Below are 19,059 nucleotides of genomic sequence, written 5' to 3'. Positions count from 1 at the left end.
GTCCTTAAGGATTTTAAAATTACGTCCCGGCTTTGTGATTGGTTGCGTCGCAGTCACATGGGAGACGCAACCAATCACAAGCCGTGACGTCACGGGAGGCTGGACACGCGCGCATTTTAAAATGGGCGCGTGTCCAGCCTCCCGTGACGTCCCGGCTTGTGATTGGTTGCGCCGCGATCAACCAATCACAAGCCGGGAGGCTGGACACGCGCGCATTTTAAAATTTTAAAATGCGCGCGTGTCCAGCCTCCCGGCTTGTGATTGGTTGACCGCGGCGCAACCAATCACAAGCCGGGACGTCACGGGAGGCTGGACACGCGCCCATTTTAAAAAGCGCGCGTGTCCAGCCTCCCGTGACGTCACGGCTTGTGATTGGTTAATGGCGGCCATGTTGCCGGGACGCGGACCAATCACAGCAAGCCGTGACGTAATTTCGTCACGGCTTGCTGTGATTGGTCCGCGTCCCGGCAACATGGCCGCCCTGACCAATCACAAGCCGGGACTTCACGTAACCAAGTAAAAGCGCGAATTTTAAACAAACAACGCTGCCGGTTCCCTCGCTGAGGTCCAGGCTGCGTCGGAGAGGTGAGTATAGCGATATTTTTTATTTTAATTCTTTCTTTTACACATTTATATGGATCCCAGGGCCTGAAGGAGAGTTTCCTCTCCTTCAGACCCTGGGAACCATCAGGAATACCGTCCGATACTTGAGTCCCATTGACTTGTATTGGTATCGGGTATCGGTATCGGATTGGATCCGATACTTTGCCGGTATCGGCCGATACTTTCCGATACCGATACTTTCAAGTATCGGACGGTATCGCTCAACACTACTCAGGACACATTGGACAACTACTTTTGGGGTCCAATTTCTCCTGTTACCCTTGGGAAAATACAAAACTGGGGGCTAAAAAAGAATTTGTGGAAAAAAAAAAGATTTTTTATATTCACGGCTCTGCGCTATAAACTGTAGTGAAACACTTGGGGGTTCAAAGTTCTCACAACACATCTAGATAAGTTCCTTGGGGGGTCTAGTTTCCAAAAGGGGTCACTTGTGGGGGGTTTCTACTGTTTAGGTACATTAGGGGCTCTGCAAAGGCAATGTGACGCCTGCAGACCAATCCATCTAAGTCTGCATTCCAAATGACGCTCCTTCCCTTCCGAGCTCTGCCATGCGCTCAAACGGTTGTTTCCCCCGCCCCACATATTTGGGGGTATCGGCATACTCAGGACAAATTGGACAACAACTTTTGGGGTCCAATTTCAACTGTTACCCTTGGAAAAATACAAAACTGGGGGCTAAAGAATAATTTTTGTGGGAAAAAAATTTTTTTTTTTATTTTCACGGCTCTGTAGTGAAACACTTGGGGGTTCAAAGCTCTCACAACACATCTAGATGAGTTCCTTAGAGGGTCTACTTTCCAAAATGGTGTCATTTGTGGGGATTTCAATGTTTAACACATCAGTGGCTCTCCAAACGCAACATGGCGTCCTATCTCAATTCCTGTCAATTTTGCATTGAAAAGTCAAACCTTCCCTTCCGAGCTCTCCCATGCGCCCAATCAGTGGTTTACCCCCACATATGGGGTAGCAGCGTACTCAGGACAAATTAGACAAAAACTTTTGGGGTCCAATTTCTTACCCTTGGGAAAATAAAAAATTGGGGGCGAAAAGATCATTTTTGTGAAAAAATGATTTTTTATTTTTACGGCTCTGCATTATAAACTTCAGTGAATCACTTAATGGGTCAAAGTGCTCACCACACATCTAGATAAGTTCCTTAGAGGGTCTACTTTCCAAAATGGTGTCACTTGTGGGGGGGTTTCAATGTTTAGGCACATCAGGGGCTCTCCAAACGCAACATGGCGTCCTATCTCAATTCCAGTCAATTTTGCATTGAAAAGTCAAATGGCGCTCCTTCGCTTCCGAGCTCTGCCATGCGCCCAAACAGTGGTTTACCCCCACATTTGGGGTATCGGCGTACTCAGGACAATTGGAAAACAACTTTTGGGGTCCATTTTCTCCTGTTACCCTTGGTAAAATAAAACAAATTGGAGCTGAATTAAATTTTTTTGTGAAAGAAAGTTAAATGTTCATTTTTATTTAAACATTCCAAAAATTCCTGTGAAACACCTGAAGGGTTAATAAACTTCTTGATTGTGGTTTTGAGCACCTTGAGGGGTGCAGTTTTTAGAATTGTGTCACACTTGGTTATTTTCTATCATATAGACCCCTCAAAATGACTTCAAATGAGATGTGGTCCCTAAAAAAAAAAATAGTGTTGTAAAAATGAGAAATTGCTGGTCAACTTTTAACCCTTAACTCCCTAACGAAAAAAAAATTTTGTTCCAAAATTGTGCTGATGTAAAGTAGACATGTGGGAAATGTTACTTATTAAGTATTTTGTGTGACATATCTCTGTGATTTAATTGCATAAAAATTCAAAGTTGGAAAATTGCGAAATTTTCAAAATTTTCGCCGAATTTCCATTTTTTTTTTCACAAATAACTCAGGTAATATCAAAGAAATGTTACCACTATCATAAAGTACAATATGTCACGAGAAAACATTGTCAGAATCATCAGGATCCGTTGAAGCGTTCCAGAGTTATAACCTCATAAAGGGACAGTGGTCAGAATTGTAAAAATTGGCCCGGTCATTAACGTGCAAACCACCCTTGGGGGTAAAGGGGTTAAACGAGCTGCTTAGTCATCGGACAACCCCTTTTCAAAGAAATTGGTGGGAATCAGCTTTGATTAAAATAAACTTTGAAATTAATTTTGTTCGTGGGGAAAACTCATTTAATTTTTTAGGCCCAGGAGAGAGAGGTCCTCATACTGAATAGTATATCTGCACAACAGGAGACCTAAAGTGAACTTTAATGTGTGCCAAGAACAAGAAGCAAAGTATAGAAGTAATACGGTATAAAAAAATCTCATTTGCAGACACTATCACCCCTGCACAGTGCTGTTGCATTTTGTTTTGTTTTAGCATCTCATTTACAATAGAGAATCGCACCTTCCTGTTAATGTCACTTTGTTAGGAGATGCAGACTGTCTTTTATGCCCAGTGTTGGACTGGGGAACATTGGGCCCACCAGAGCAATTTAATCTGAGGGCCCACCTTTCCCTTGTGCAAAAGCATTATCATTAAAAGGGTTGTCTACTACTAGGACAACCCCTTTCTTGTTCTAAATGTTTGGGGCCGATAAAATAAAAAAAAGCCTATACTCTTGTCCCGTGCAGGCGCCATTCCTGCAGTGTCTGCACTCGCAGTTACGGGAGTCTCTTGCAGTTGGTGTGACACATGATGCCCTGCAACCAATCGGCGCTGGAGTCACGGTCTCCTTCACACAAATTGAACATGAAGAGGAAGTCAGGCCTGTAGCTGTTTTTGTTTTTTTTTAATTATTTTATCGGGGCCACACATTTAGATCAAGAAGGGTGGTTCTCCTAGTAGCGGACGACCCCTTTAATATTAAGTTTTTCTGACCAGGTCTAATTTTTGTCAGGCACTATATCTTAAAGGGAACCTATCACCTGAATTTGGCGGGACCAGTTTTGGGTCATATGGGCGAGGTTTTCGGGTGTTTGATTCACCCTTTCCTTACCCGCTGGCTGCATGCTGGCTGCAATATTGGATTGAAGTTCATTCTCTGTCCTCCATAGTACACGCCAGCGCAAGGCAATATTACCTTGCGCTGGCGTGTACTCCGGAGGACAGAGAATGAACTTCAATCCAATATTGCAGCCAGCATGCAGCCAGCGGGTAAGGAAAGGGTGAATCAAACACCCGAAAACCCCGCCCATATGACCCAAAACTGGTCCCGCCAAATTCAGGTGATAGGTTCCCTTTAAGATATTGACATAAGATACGCAATGTTAAGATTGGGCTTGCCTGTGTAATCTGTCACCAGGTGATCGCTCATAAGCTATTTGCATACTTGTGGTCACGTGCCGATGGCTGCTTTTCTGAAAATGTTAAAGCATTGTGATAAGCAGGGGGAAGAATTTAGTCTGGCTATGATCACACGATGACCGATGAAACCGGCAGGCAGGGACGGATTCTGTGAGTGAGTCTACCACACACTGTTTGGATTCTACATAACAGTGCTTGAAGAAGAATATCCCTGGCCTGCAAAACTCCCTTTAATGACAAAATGACACATTGGAGAAAGCTGTGCAGTGTAGCTCCTTAAATGTTTACATTCAGACGCTGCCAGAGACTATTAGGCCTCTTTCACACTAGCGTCGTGCACTGCACGTCGCTATGCGTCGTTTGGTTGAAAAAACGCATCCTGCAAAAGTGCTTGTAGGATGCGTTTTTTCACCATTGATTTGCATTAGCGTTGCATTGCGACGCTTTGCCACACGTCGCAACCGTCGTGCGACGGTTGCACCGTGTTGCGTCGGACTGTCGGCTGCAAATAACGTTACATGTAACATTTTTTGCTGCCGACGGTCCGGCATTTCCGACCGCGCATGTGCGGCCGGAACTCCGCCCCCACCTCCCCGCACCTCACAATGGGACAGCGGATGCGTGGAAAAACAGCATCCACTGCCCCCGTTGTGCGGCGCATTCACTGCTAGCGTCGGTACGTCGGCCCGACGCACTGCGACAGGCCGAGTACGACGCTAGTGTGAAAGTATCCTTACTCATGTACAGCACCATGGAATCAATGGTGCTATATAAATAATAATAATATTACGGGGTGCTGGATATTGAACCTCAATAGTCAAATATCAATGATTTATCTAAGTTACACTTATAATTATTGATACTTGCCCAGAGAAGCCGCTCAAGTTTTTTTTATCCTCAATACGACTTTCACAATACCACCCCCACATACAGTATGATACCCTTACTGTAAATTCCTCCAGACATCTACAGTATGATTACCAAAAAACTGACTGGCACTTCCAAAACTGAAAACTGGTGTGAACAGGTGCAAACGAAGAGTAATCGTATGTGTGCGTGTGTATATATACATATGTGTGTGTGTGTGTGTGTGTATGTATGTATGTATGTATGTATGTATGTGTGTGTGTGTGTGTGTGTGTGTGTGTATATGTATGTATGTGTGTGTATGTATGTATGTATATATATATATATATATATATATATATATATATATATATATATATATTCAAATAAAGTTGCACTCTGTAGCGCTAAAGCATGTAAATATGATTCGGATTACTGCTCTTGATAATAAGGAAAATGGAGATACTTGGCACATACCGTAATTTGGCCAATTCATTCATGCCTAGCAGCCAACGACAAGGCGATCTCCGGTTTGCTGGAAACCTGACTAATGTGAATGCCTAATGTGTTATGCTATTCATATTGCATTATGGAGTTAAAACAATGGTTTATTAAATTAATGTTAACCCCTTCAAGACGCAGCTCTTATTCGTTTTTCACTCCCCTCCTTCCCAGAGCCATAACTTTTTTTATTTTTCCGTCAATATGGCCATGTGAGGTTTTATTTTTTGCAGGATGAGTTGTACTTTTCAATGTCACCATTGGTTTTACCATGTCTTGTACTAGAAAACGGGAAAAAAATTCCAAGTGTGGTGAAATTGCAAAATAAGTGCAATCCCACACTTGTTTTTTGTTTGGCTTTTTTGCTAAGCTAGGTTCACTAAATGCTAAAACTGGCCTGCTATTATGATTCTCCAGGTCATTACGAGTTCATAGACACCAAACATGTCTAGGTTATTTTTTATCTAATAAAAACAGCCCAAAATGGAAAGCATCAAAGTGACCCTCCCCCCACATGCTCAACACCTTGTGGGGAAACTAATGAGAGGGAGAAGCCACATCAGGAAAATATTAGTTAATACATCATCATAACCGAAAAAAATATTGGAGTACACGTCCAAAATAGTCTAAAAAAGTACAAGTTTATTATACACTACATCAGGGGTCCCCAACCTTTCTTACCTTGAGCCACATTCTGCTATGAAAGTTGGTCGAGGGCCACATTGTAGTATAGTGTCAGTGTACATGTAACACACTGAGTCACCAGTGACGTCTCTAGATGAAGTCCTTCATGTTTGCTTTTCATCTTCATCCAGCACAGACCACCGTCACTTCTTCCAGCCAGGGCTTGTCTCCGCAGGAAATAACAGTTATCTAGAGCTCCGATAGCAGAACACATTACTTTTTTTCCCACAAATTCTAAACTACACCAGATGAAGAAAAAAAGGCGACAGTGTTGCTCTGCACAGTAACAGGACTGCCTCCCCCATTTAAAACACCATCATCAAAAAATACCTGACTGCAGTAATAATATCCCCCATCCTGGCCCCCGTGTGTCTCATACCTTGCTCCAGCCATATGTTCTCCCATCCTGCCTCCATGTGATGTCCCATCCTGCCCCACCTGTCCCATGATCTTGCCCCACCTGTCCCATGATCCTGCTCCATCTGTCTCGATCATATCTATCCTGCCCTATGATCCTGCGCCATGTTTCTCCATCCTGCCCCATGTTCCTGCACCATCTGTCTCCATCCTGCCCCATCTGTCTTCATCTTGCCCCATGTCTCCTGCACATGTCTCCATCCTGCCCCATATTCCTGCCCCATCTGTCTTCATCCTGCACCATGTCTCCATTCTGCCCGTTTCTCCCATCCTGCCACCGTGTCTCCATTCTGCCTTGTATCCATTCTGTCCCCTTATCTCCATTCTGCCCCATGTCTCCATGCTCCTTTTCTCATTCTGCCCCCCCGTGTCTCCATTCTGCCCCCCCCTGTCTCCATTCTGCCCCCCCCCGTGTCTCCATTCTGCCCCCCCCCGTGTCTCCATTCTGCCCCCCCGTGTCTCCATTCTGCCCCCCCGTGTCTCCATTCTGCCCCCCCGTGTCTCCATTCTGCCCCCCCGTGTCTCCATTCTGCCCCCCCGTGTCTCCATTCTGCCCCCCCGTGTCTCCATTCTGCCCCCCCGTGTCTCCATTCTGCCCCCCCGTGTCTCCATTCTGCCCCCCCCGTGTCTCCATTCTGCCCCCCCCGTGTCTCCATTCTGCCCCCCCGTGTCTCCATTCTGCCCCCCCGTGTCTCCATTCTGCCCCCCCCGTGTCTCCATTCTGCCCCCCCCGTGTCTCCATTCTGCCCCCCCCGTGTCTCCATTCTGCCCCCCCGTGTCTCCACTCTGCCCCCCCCGTGTCTCCACTCTGCCCCCCCGTGTCTCCACTCTGCCCCCCCGTGTCTCCACTCTGCCCCCCCGTGTCTCCACTCTGCCCCCCCGTGTCTCCACTCTGCCCCCCCGTGTCTCCATTCTGCCCCCGTACAGACTGACGTACAGACTGAATGCCGAAGGAGAGAGTTATCGCACTCTCCTCTCCTAATTTCATTTAACAGTATCTGGATCCTGAAGATCCAGATACCATTAAAATCCAGATGCTGGGGATTGAGTGGGGTGTTGCCTGATGTAGTTTGGCCCATGTACCAAGGTCTGCGCCATGGACGCCCCTGAGGGTGAGGCTGGAGCCCACAAGGGCATTCTTGCAGTGAGTCAGTCTGCTGACTCTGGTTATTCGCGCACACGTGTGTGTGTGTGTGTGTGTATATATATATGTATATATATATATATATATATATATATATATATATATATATATATATATATATATATATATATATATATATATATATATATATATATATATATATATATATATATATATATATATATATATAATATATATAATATATATATATTATCTCTATCACAGGTAACCTTTATGTGGAGTGGTCTAGCTTATGTCACATTGGATTTGTTTTTCTAGTTTTTTTTTTCTATTTATGCCATTCCAGAAAGTGGACAGAAGCATTCAGACCATTTTATCATGTCTTATCCATGGAGATGGGAGGCGTCCAAGATTTATGTTTCCACAAGAGGATTACTTAAAGGTATAGAGATTCAAACAACATTATTATTATTATTATTATTATTATTATTAGCATAAAGTGTGACTTGTCTCTCTGAACTCCCAGCCCTGCTGCTCTAGAGGTCTCTGCTGGGACCAGACACGATTTGATCTTTCATATAGTCGCCTGATAGCTGAGGCCACTGCTTGGCCACAGAGGCAGGTGATGATCAGGACAACATTCTGTTGAAAGTGATGGCGACCACCTGAGCGGCGGGGGAGTTGCAGTGTATTACTTGCTTGAAATTCTTGAATTTTGATTTTTGAGCACCAGTAAGAGAGTTCTTGGCAGTGAACAGAGATTGATGAAGAGCAGATCTGGGTGGGCTTGTTTCACACCATGTTTAACCTATCTCACTGCTGGAAAGGCATCTGTCTCAGATATGTAGTGGAGGTCTGGGGCTCTGATAATTACCACCCCACTCATCACTAAAACACAGCTCAATTGTGCTTTCTATACCACAGAAAGTGACTTCAATGCTAGAATCAGTCACCATGATGTAATTTCTAACCGTTTCTCAATGTTGGATGTAGGAATACATCATATATCTGGTACCTATGTATTGTTAAGGCTCAAGAACTGAGCTCACACCAAACCTGAGAGATGCTGGCTGCATTACATGTAACAACAGCGATTGGACTTGCACACATCATTGCTTTTAACAAATGACGAGACTACAAGTGCATGTGTCGCACCCCGCGAACTCTGATTGATGGGGGCCTGCTGAAAGTTTGCATAGCTGACATCTGAGTGCTGTTTTAAAGCCCCATGAGTTGGCTTAATGAGATAATATAATTTTCTGTATAATTGCAGGTAAATGTGCCCTAAGTGAATCTAAAAATAAGTTTTAAAAAACTAAATTTTTAATGCCCCCCTTCCCCCATTAAAAAATATATTTTAAAAAGTGACTTCATCAGTTGTTGCATCAGTAAAAGTACAAACTATCAGTATACAAAATTAACCCAAGCAGTAAATCCTTACAGAGGAAAAAAATTACAATAGCAATCAAAACTTTGTATGTTTCTCAAACTAAGGGATACAAGCGATCAGTCCTATCAACTGAAAAATCACATTACAGGTCACAGAAAATGACACACAAACTAATTATTTTGTTCCGGTTTTTCACTATATTGAATGGTAAGCTCAGTATTTTATTATTACCGTATATGCTCGAGTATAAGCCGACCCGAGTATAAGCAGAGACCCCTAATTTTGCCACAAAAAAACTGGGAAAACTTAATGACTCGAGTATAAGCCTAGGGTGGAAAATGCAGCAGCTACTGGTAAATGTCAAAAATAAAAATAGATACAAATAAAAGTAAAATTAATTGAGACATCAGTAGGTTAAGTGTTTTTGAATATCCATATTGAATCAGGAGCCCCATATAATGCTCTATACAGTTCATGATGGGCCCCATAAGATGCTCCATACAAAACACGCCCCATATAATTCTCCACACAGTTTGATGGGCCCCATAAGATGCTCCGTATTAAAGTATGCCCCATACAGTGCTGCATAAATGTTGATTATGGCCCCATAAGATGCTCCATACAGACATTTGCCTCATAAATGCTGATTATGGCCCCATAAGATGCTCCATAGAGATATTTGCCCCATATAATGCTGCACATGGCCCCATAAGATGCTCCATACAGATATTTGCCCCATATAATGCTGCACATGGCCCCATAGAGATATTTGCCCCATATAATGCTGCACATGGCCCGATTACAGATATTTGCCCCATATAATGCTGCACATGGCCCCATAAGATGCTCCATACAGACATTTGCCCCATATGCTGTTGCTGCAATTAAAAAAACAAAAAAAAATCACATACCTCTCAGGCCCCGGCACTTGCTACATTCACATGCTCCCCGTTCCAGTGATGGGCGCTGCTGTCTTCCCCGTCCTCTGCACTGACTGTTCAGGCAGAGGGCGGCGCGCACTAATCGCGTCATCACGCCCTCTGACCTGAGCATCACTGCAGAGAAAGACGGAGCGGTGGAACGGGGGACAGGTGAATATCGCGCACTGCGTTATACTCACCTGCTCCTGGCACGGTCCCCGCACGTCTGTTCCCCGGCGATGACAGCTTCTTCCTGTAGTGAGTGGTCACATGGTACCGCTCATTACAGTAATGAATATGCGGCTCCACCCCTATGGGAGTGGAGTTGGGTACCATGTAACCGCTCACTACAGGAAGAAGCTGCCGGCTCCCGGGAACCAGGGACTGCAGGGACCGAGCCAGGAGCAGGTGAGTATTATTACACAGCTGCCGCTCCCCCTCCCCTGCCGACCCCTGGGAATGACTCAAGCATAAGCCGAGGGGCGATTTCAGCCTAAAAAAAGGGCTGAAATTCTCAGCTTATACTCGAGTATATACAGTACATGGCCTTCGGCTCGCTCTTGAGGCATTGTGATGTTATGGATGAACGATCTGTATAAGATTAATTTTGTATAAGCCAAAATAGGTCCACCAGGGTCTTCTCCACCATTATTTTAATTGTATCAAGTTTTTGGGTTGCTGGTTTTTCTCTTTGCCTTGTTTCTTCTATTCTTCCGACCATGATGTCCTTCTCCAGTGATTCCTCTCTTCTTATGATGTGGTTAAAGTACGCAAGTCATAGACTGGTGAGCCTTGTTTTGAGTGACATGTCTGGCTTAATTTGTTCCAAGATTGATCTTCTTGCCATCAATAGCTTTGATAACATCCTTCTCCAGCACCACATTTTTAAGGCGTTGATTCTTCTGGCTTGTTTTTTTATTGTCCAGGTTTCACATCCAAAACTACAACTAGTCCTGCAAACAAGCCCTCTTATGGCCATGTTTATGAAAAAACTAGATGGTGGCCTGATTCTAACACATCGGGTATTCTAGAATATGTATGTATGTATGTATGTATGTATGTATGTATGTATGTATATAGCAGCCACACAGTATATAGCACAGGCCACGTAGTATATAGGAGCCATGTAGTATATAGCAGACAAATACTACGTGGCCTGTGCTATATACTATGTGGCTGCTAGATACATACATACATACATACATACATACATACATACATACATACATACATACATACATATTGTAGAATACCCGATGCGTTAATACAGCCCAAACAGTATATAACACAGCCCACGCGGTATATAGCAGCCACGCAGTATATAACACAGGCGACGTAGTATATAACACAGGGCACGTAGTATGTAGCACAGCCCACGCAGTATACGCAGTATCTAGCAGCCATGTAGTATATAACACATCCCTCGTAGTATTTAGCAGTGTGGGCACCATATCCCTGTTAAAAAAAAAAAAAAAATTTAAATAAAAATAGTTATATTCTCACCCGCAGGGATCCAGCGAAGTCCTGGCGATGCACGCGCGGCTGCCGCCATCTTCCGTTCCCAGGATGCATTGCAAAATTACCCAGAAGACTTAGTGGTCTTGCGAAACCGCTAAGTCTTCTGGGTAATTTCGCAATGCATCTCTGGGAACGGAAGATGGCGGCGGGCGCGAGCGCATCGTCCGACGACGGAAGGTGAGAATAGCCGTTTTTTTTTTATTATTATTTTTAACATTACATCTTTTTACTATTGATGCTGCATAGGGAGCATCAATAGTAAAAAGTTGGGGACACACAGGGTTAGTAGCCGCGGTAACGGAGTGCATTACCCGCGCCATAATGAGGTCCGTTACCGCTGGTATTAACCCCGTGTTTGCGGTGACTGGAGGGGAGTATGCGGGCGACGGGCGGTGACTGCAGGGGAGTAGGGAGGGACTAATCGGACTGTGCCCGTCGCTGATTGGTCGCGGCAGCCATGTCAGGCAGCTGGCGAGACCAATCAGCAACGCGGGATTTCCGTGACGGAAGTTGCAGACAGAAAGACGGAAGTACCCCTTAGACAATTATAGATAGATAGATAGTTACATCTCTTGGAAGAAGAGGAAAAACTCCTTGACACAATATCACATGTAGTGGGGAAAATAAGTATTTGATACACTGCTGATTTTGCAAGTTTTCCCACCTACAAAGAATGGAGAGGTCTGCAATTTTTATCATAGGTACACTTCAACTGTGTGAGAGAAAATCTAAAAAAAAATCACGTTATGATTTTTAAATAATTTTTTTGTTTTATTGCATCAAATACACACGTGGTCAAAATTGTTGGTACCCCTCGTTTAACCCCTTCCCGACCCATGACGCCACATAGGCGTCATGAAAACCCGTGCCAATCCGACCCATGACGCCTATGTGGCGTCATGGAATGATCGCGTCCCTGCAGATCGCGTGAAGGGGTTAACTCCTATTTTACCCGATCTGCAGGGAGAGGGGGAGTGGTACTTCAGCCCGTGGCTACGATCGCTCTGATTGGCTGTTGAAAGTGAAACTGCCAATCAGAGCGATTTGTAATATTTCACCTAAAAAACTGGTGAAATATTACAATCCAGCCATGGCCGATGCTGCAATATCATCGGCCATGGCTGGAAACACTAATGTGACCCCCCCCCCACCCCACCGATCGCCCCCCCAGTGCTCCGTTAGTCCTCCGGTCCCCTCCGTCCACCTGCCGGCTCCCCCGTCCTGCTGTCCGCTCCCCCGTCCTCCTGCCCGCTCCCCCCCTGCTCCTATGTCACCCCCCCGTGCTCCGACGCCCCCCCCCCCGTGCCCCGATCTCCCCCCCCTTATACTTACCGAGGCTCCCGGTCCCCGTCCGCCTCCATCATGGGCGCCGCCATCTTCCAAAATGGCGGGCGCATGCTCAGTGCGCCCGCCGGCCGGCAGATTCATTAGAGGTACATTTTGATCGCTGTGGTAGGTTCTATCACAGCGATCAAAATAAAAAAATAATAAATAAACCCCCCCCTTTATCACCCCCATAGGTAGGGACAATAATAAAATAAAGAAAATATTTTTTTTTCTTTTTCCACTAGGGTTAGGGTTAGAACTAGGGTTAGAACTAGGGGTAGGGTTAGGGTTACGGGTAGGGTTAGGGTTAGGGGTAGGGTTATGGCATGTGCACACAGAGCGGATCGGCCGCGGATCCGCAGCGGATCGGCCGCGGATCCGCAGCGGATCCGCAGCGGATCGGCAGCGGATCGGCCGCGGATCGGCCGCGGATCCGCAGCGGATCCGCAGCGGATCGGCAGCGGATTGGCCGCGGATCCGCAGCGGATTGGCCGCTGCGAATTCGAAGCAGTTTTCCATCAGGTTTACAGTACCATGTACACCTAAGGAAAACCAAATCCGCTGTGCCCATGGTGCGGAAAATTCCGTGCAGAAACGCTGCGTTGTATTTTCCGCAGCATGTCAATTCTTTGTGCGGATTCCGCAGCGTTTTACACCTGTTCCTCAATAGGAATCCGCAGGTGAAATCTGCACAAAAAAACACTGGAAATCTGCTGTAAATCCGCAGGTAAAACGCAGTGCCTTTTACCTGCAGATTTTTCAAAAATCATGAGGAAAAATCTCACACGAATCCGCAACGTGGGCACATAGCCTTAGGGTTAGGGTTGGAATTAGAGTTAGGGTTGGAATTAGGGCTAGGGTTTGAAATAGGGTTAAGATTAGGCTTGTGGTTAGGGTTACGGATAGGGTTAGGGGTGTGTTGGGGTTACAGTTGTGGTTAGGGTTGGGATTAGGGTTACGGTTGGGATTAGGGTTAGGATTAGGGTTGGAATTAGGGTTACGGGTGTGTTGCGGTTAGGGTTGTGGTTAGGGGTGTGTTGGGGTTAAGGTTGTGATTAGGGTTATGGCTACAGTTGGGATTAGGATTAGGGGTGTGTTGGGGTTAGTGTTGAAGTTAGAATTGAGGGGTTTCCACTGTTTAGGCACATCAGGGGTCTCCAAACGCAACATGGCGCCACCATTGATTCCAGCCAATCTTGCGTTCAAAAAGTCAAATGGTGCTCCCGCCCTTCCAAGCCCCGACGTGCGCCCAAACAGTGGTTTACCCCCACATTTGGGGTACCAGCGTACTCAGGACAAACTGGGCAACAACTGCTGGGGTCTAATTTCTCCTGTTACCCTTGCAAAAATAAAAAATTACTTGCTAAAACATAATTTTTGAGGAAAGAACAATTATTTTTTATTTTCACGGCTCTGCGTTATAAACTTCTGTGAAGCACTTGGGGGTTGAAAGTGCTCACCACACATCTAGATAAGTTCCTTCGGGGGTCTAGTTTCCAAAATGGGGTCACTTGTGGGGTGTTTCTACTGTTTAGGTACATCAGGGGCTCTGCAAATGCAATGTGACGCCCGCAGACCATTCCATCAAAGTCTGCATTTCAAATGTCACTACTTCCCTTCCGAGCCCTGACGTGTGCCCAAACAGTGGTTTACCCCCACATATGGGGTATCAGCGTACTCACAACAAACTGGGCAACAAATATTGGGGTCCAAATTCTCCTGTTACCCTTGTGAAAATAAAAAATTGCTTGCTAAAACATCTTTTTTGAGGAAAGAAAAATGATTTTTTATTTTCACGGCTCTGCGTTGTAAACTTCTGTGAAGCACTTGGGGGTTGAACGTGCTCACCACACATCTAGATAAGTTCCTTGGGGGGTCTAGTTTCCAAAATGGGGTCACTTGTGGGGGGTTTCTACTGTTTAGGCATATCAGGGGCTCTGCAAACGCAACCTGACGCCCGCAGAGCATTCCATCAAAGTCTGCATTTCAAAACGTCACTACTTCCCTTCCGAACCCCGACGTGTGCCAAAACAGTGGTTTACCCCCACATATGGGGTATCAGCGTACTCACAACAAACTGGGCAACAAATATTGGGGTCCAAATTCTCCTGTTACCCTTGTGAAAATAAAAAATTGCTTGCTAAAACATCTTTTTTGAGGAAAGAAAAATGATTTTTTATTTTCACGGCTCTGCGTTGTAAACTTCTGTGAAGCACTTGGGGGTTGAACGTGCTCACCACACATCTAGATAAGTTCCTTGGGGGGTCTAGTTTCCAAAATGGGGTCACTTGTGGGGGGTTTCTACTGTTTAGGCATATCAGGGGCTCTGCAAACGCAACCTGACGCCCGCAGAGCATTCCATCAAAGTCTGCATTTCAAAACGTCACTACTTCCCTTCCGAACCCCGACGTGTGCCAAAACAGTGGTTTACCCCCACATATGGGGTATCAGCGTACTCAGGAGAAACTGGACAACAACTTTTGGGGTCCAATTTCTCCTGTTACTCTTGCAAAAATAAAAAAATTCTGGGCTAAAAAAATATTTTTGAGGAAAGGAAACACATTTTTTATTTTCACGGCTCTGCGTTATAAACTTCTGTGAAGCACTTGGGGGTTCAAAGTGCTCACTACACATCTAGATAAGTTCCCTTGGGGGTCTAGTTTCCAAAATGGAGTCAATTGTGGGGAGTTCCTACTGTTTAGGCACATCAGGGGCTCTGCAAACGCAACCTGACGCCCGCAGAGCATTCCATCAAAGTCTGCATTTCAAAACGTCACTACTTCCCTTCCGAACCCTGACGTGTGCCAAAACAGTGGTTTACCCCCACATATGGGGTATCAGCGTACTCAGGAGAAACTGGACAACAACTTTTGGGGTCCAATTTCTCCTGTTACCCTTGGGAAAATAAAAAATTGTGGGCTAAAAAATCATTTTTGAGAAAAGAAAAATTATTTTTTATTTTCATGGCTCTGCGTTATAAACTTCTGTGAAGCACTTGGGGGTTCAAAGTGCTCACCACACATCTAGATTAGTTCCTTGGGAGGTCTAGTTTCCAAAATGGGGTCACTTGTGCGGGAGCTCCAATGTTTAGGCACACAGGGGCTCTCCAAACGCGACATGGTGTCCGCTAATGATTGGAGCTAATTTTCCATTCAAAAAGCCAAATGGCGTGCCTTCCCTTCCGAGCCCTGCCGTGCGCCCAAACAGTGGTTTACCCCCACATATGGGGTATCATCGTACTCAGAACAAACTGGACAAAAACATTTGGGGTCCAATTTCTCCTATTACCCTTGGGAAAATAAAAAATTCTGGGCTAAAAATCATTTTTGAGGAAAGAAAAATTATTTTTTTATTTTCACGGCTCTGCGTTATAAACTTCTGTGAAGCACCTGGGGGTTATAAGTGCTCACTATGCATCTAGATAAGTTTCTTGGGGGGTCTAGTTTCCAAAATGGGGTCACTTGTAGGGGAGCTCCAATGTTTAGGCACACAGGGGCTCTCCAAACGCGACATGGTGTCCGCTAACGATTGGAGGTAATTTTCCATTCAAAAAGTCAAATGGCACGCCTCCCCTTCCGAGCCTTGCCGTGCACCCAAACAGTGGTTTACCCCCACATATGAGGTATCGGCATACTCAGGAGAAATTGCCCAACAAATTTTAGGATCCATTTTATCCTGTTGCCCATGTGAAAATGAAAGAATTGAGGCTAAAAGAAATTTTGTGTGAAAAAAAAGTACTTTTTCATTTTTGCGGATCAATTTGTGAAGCACCTGGGGGTTTAAAGTGCTCACTATGCCTCTGGATGAGTTCCTTGGGGGGTCTAGTTTCCAAAATGGGGTCACTTGTGGAGGAGCTCCAATGTTTAGGCACACAGGAGCTTTCCAAACGCGACATGGTGTCCGCTAACGATGGAGATAATTTTCCATTCAAAAAGTCAAATGGCGCTCCTTCCCTTCCAAGCCTTACCATGTGCCCAAACAGTGGTTTACCCCCACATGTGAGGTATTGGTGTACTCAGGAGAAATTGCCCAACAAAATTTAGGATCCATTTTATCCTGTTGCCCATGTGAAAATGAAAAAATTGAGGCTAAAATAATTTTTTTGTGAAAAAAAAGTACTTTTTCATTTTTACGGATCAATTTGTGAAGCACCTGGGGGTTTAAAGTGCTCACTATGCTTCTAGATAAGTTCCTTGGGGGGTCTAGTTTCCAAAATGTGGTCACTTGTGGGGGAGCTCCAATGTTTAGGCACACGGGGGCTCTCCAAACGCGACATGGTGTCCGCTAAAGATTGGAGCCAATTTTTCATTCAAAAAGTCAAATGGCGCTCCTTCCCTTCCGAGCCCTGCCGTGCGCCCAAACAGTGGTTTACCCCCACATATGAGGTATCAGCGTACTCAGGACAAATTGGACAACAACGTCCCTGGTCCAGTTTCTCCTTTTACCCTTGGGAAAATAAAAAAATTGTTGCTAAAAGATCATTTTTGTGACTAAAAAGTTAAATGTTCATTTTTTACTTCCATGTTGCTTCTGCTGCTGTGAAACACCTGAAGGGTTAATAAACTTCTTGAATGTGGTTTTGAGCACCTTGAGGGGTGCAGTTTTTAGAATGGTGTCACTTTTGGGTATTTTCAGCCATATAGAACCCTCAAAATGACTTCAAATGTGAGGTGGTCCCTAAAAAAAATGGTTTTGTAAATTTTGTTGTAAAAATGAGAAATCACTGGTCAAATTTTAACCCTTATAACTTCCTAGCAAAAAAAAAAATTGTTTCCAAAATTGTGCTGATGTAAAGTAGACATGTGGGAAACGTTATTTATTAACTATTTTGTGTCGCATAACTCTCTGGTTTAACAGAATAAAAATTCAAAATGTGAAAATTGCGAAATTTTCAAATTTTTTGCCACATTTCCGTTTTTTTCACAAATAAACTCAAAAATTATCGACCTAAATTTACCACTAACATGAAGCCCAATATGTCACGAAAAAACAATCTCAGAATCGCTAGGATCCGTTGAAGCGTTCCTGAGTTATTACCTCATAAAGGGACACTGGTCAGAATTGCAAAAAACGGCAAGGTCATTAAGGCCAAAATAGGCTGGGTCATGAAGGGGTTAATGACAGAAAAACCCACAATGGTCACAGAAATAACTTGAATCTAACAATAGTAATAATTAAAAAATATGAAAATGGACAAATGAAAGTCAGACATTGCTTTTCAACCATGTTTCCAAATTTTTTTAAAAAACCTCATGAAATAGGCGTGCACAGAAATGATGGTACCCTGAGGCAGTCATTGCAATCAAACGATTCCTGTAACTGTCAATGAGACATCTGCACCTCTCGACAGGTATTTTGGCCAATCCTCAAGAGCAAACTGCTCCAGTTGTCTCGTGTTTGAAGGTTGCCATTTCTAGACTGCATGTTTCAGCTCTAAACACTGACTATATTGCGTAGATAATAATAATAATTAAAAAAAGTTTTAAAAAAATGTACAACTATAAATCGCCTCTTTTACCCGCATTCAAAGTAAAGAAATTAAGCATACTTGTGATCTCCAGGTTCATAAAAGTCTGATCAAAATAAAAAACATAAGCAAAAATGCATTAAAAAAAGATAAAAAATCGATATATAGTCAAAAATGGTATCGGTAAAAGTCCGCTTATCTCACAAAATAAACAAGTCACCCACCTCAATCGATGGAAAAATAAAAATGTTATGGGACTTGGAAAATGGCATCATATACCCCCACCCCCCTCCCAAATGTAGTAAATTATGATTCAGAGTAACGTTTACCACAGAATGTACACCAAAAGCAAAACTTTAGTGGAATTGCATTTTTTTCCCCATTTTGCAATACATTGAATGGTAAAATGGTGTCCTTCAAAACTGCAACTGTAAAAAACAAGCTGTCATACAGCTATGTGGACCTCAGTTTCTCTCGGCTCCAACAAAATGGGTGGAGCTGGGGCACGGTTGGGGCATGAGGACTACGGCTCATCCAACTCATGAGTAGCGGCATTTGTTATGGCACAAATCTAGATTTATGAATCGGGAGCGTCTAACTCCAGCATGCCCCTTCATCAAGACTAAGGTGAACATCACAAGTCTTGATGAATCGGGCCCTCGGTGTTTTATCATTAGATGATCACTACAGGACTAGGTCTCACGTGCAGACCAGTCAGGTCAATCTGAGTAACCTCGCCCCCCACCACTGATTGGCTGCTTGCTGGCTATGCATCGTGTACACAGGAAGTTGCCAATCAGGTGTGGGTGGGGTTATACACAGCTCCGCATTCTGATCGCTGCTACGATTACAACACAGAAAGCAGGGCTTCCATCAAAACTGCACCAAGCAGTTTAGTAACACTTCAGTGGAACCCGGGTCTCTGCCTCTACATCATGCTGCTCTCAGATTACATAGCAAAAACCTG

General features: G+C 44.4%; 1 protein-coding gene across 4 annotated transcripts in view; it reads left to right on the top strand.

The window, feature by feature from the left end:
- The window catches only part of DAZL (deleted in azoospermia like), a 168,342-nt gene that overhangs the window by 145,360 nt on the left and 3,923 nt on the right, over nt 1-19,059 (top strand). For all 4 annotated transcript variants that reach the window (XM_077268868.1, XM_077268865.1, XM_077268866.1 and 1 more), the window contains one exon: nt 7,818-7,913. In XM_077268868.1, the coding sequence (XP_077124983.1) occupies nt 7,818-7,913 (96 nt within the window). The remainder of the gene's footprint in view (nt 1-7,817; nt 7,914-19,059) is intronic.

This window comes from Ranitomeya variabilis, chromosome 6 (genome assembly GCF_051348905.1).
Source record: "Ranitomeya variabilis isolate aRanVar5 chromosome 6, aRanVar5.hap1, whole genome shotgun sequence".
Classification (NCBI taxonomy): Eukaryota; Metazoa; Chordata; class Amphibia; order Anura; family Dendrobatidae; genus Ranitomeya; species Ranitomeya variabilis.
This window is presented reverse-complemented; position numbering and strand designations above follow the sequence as displayed.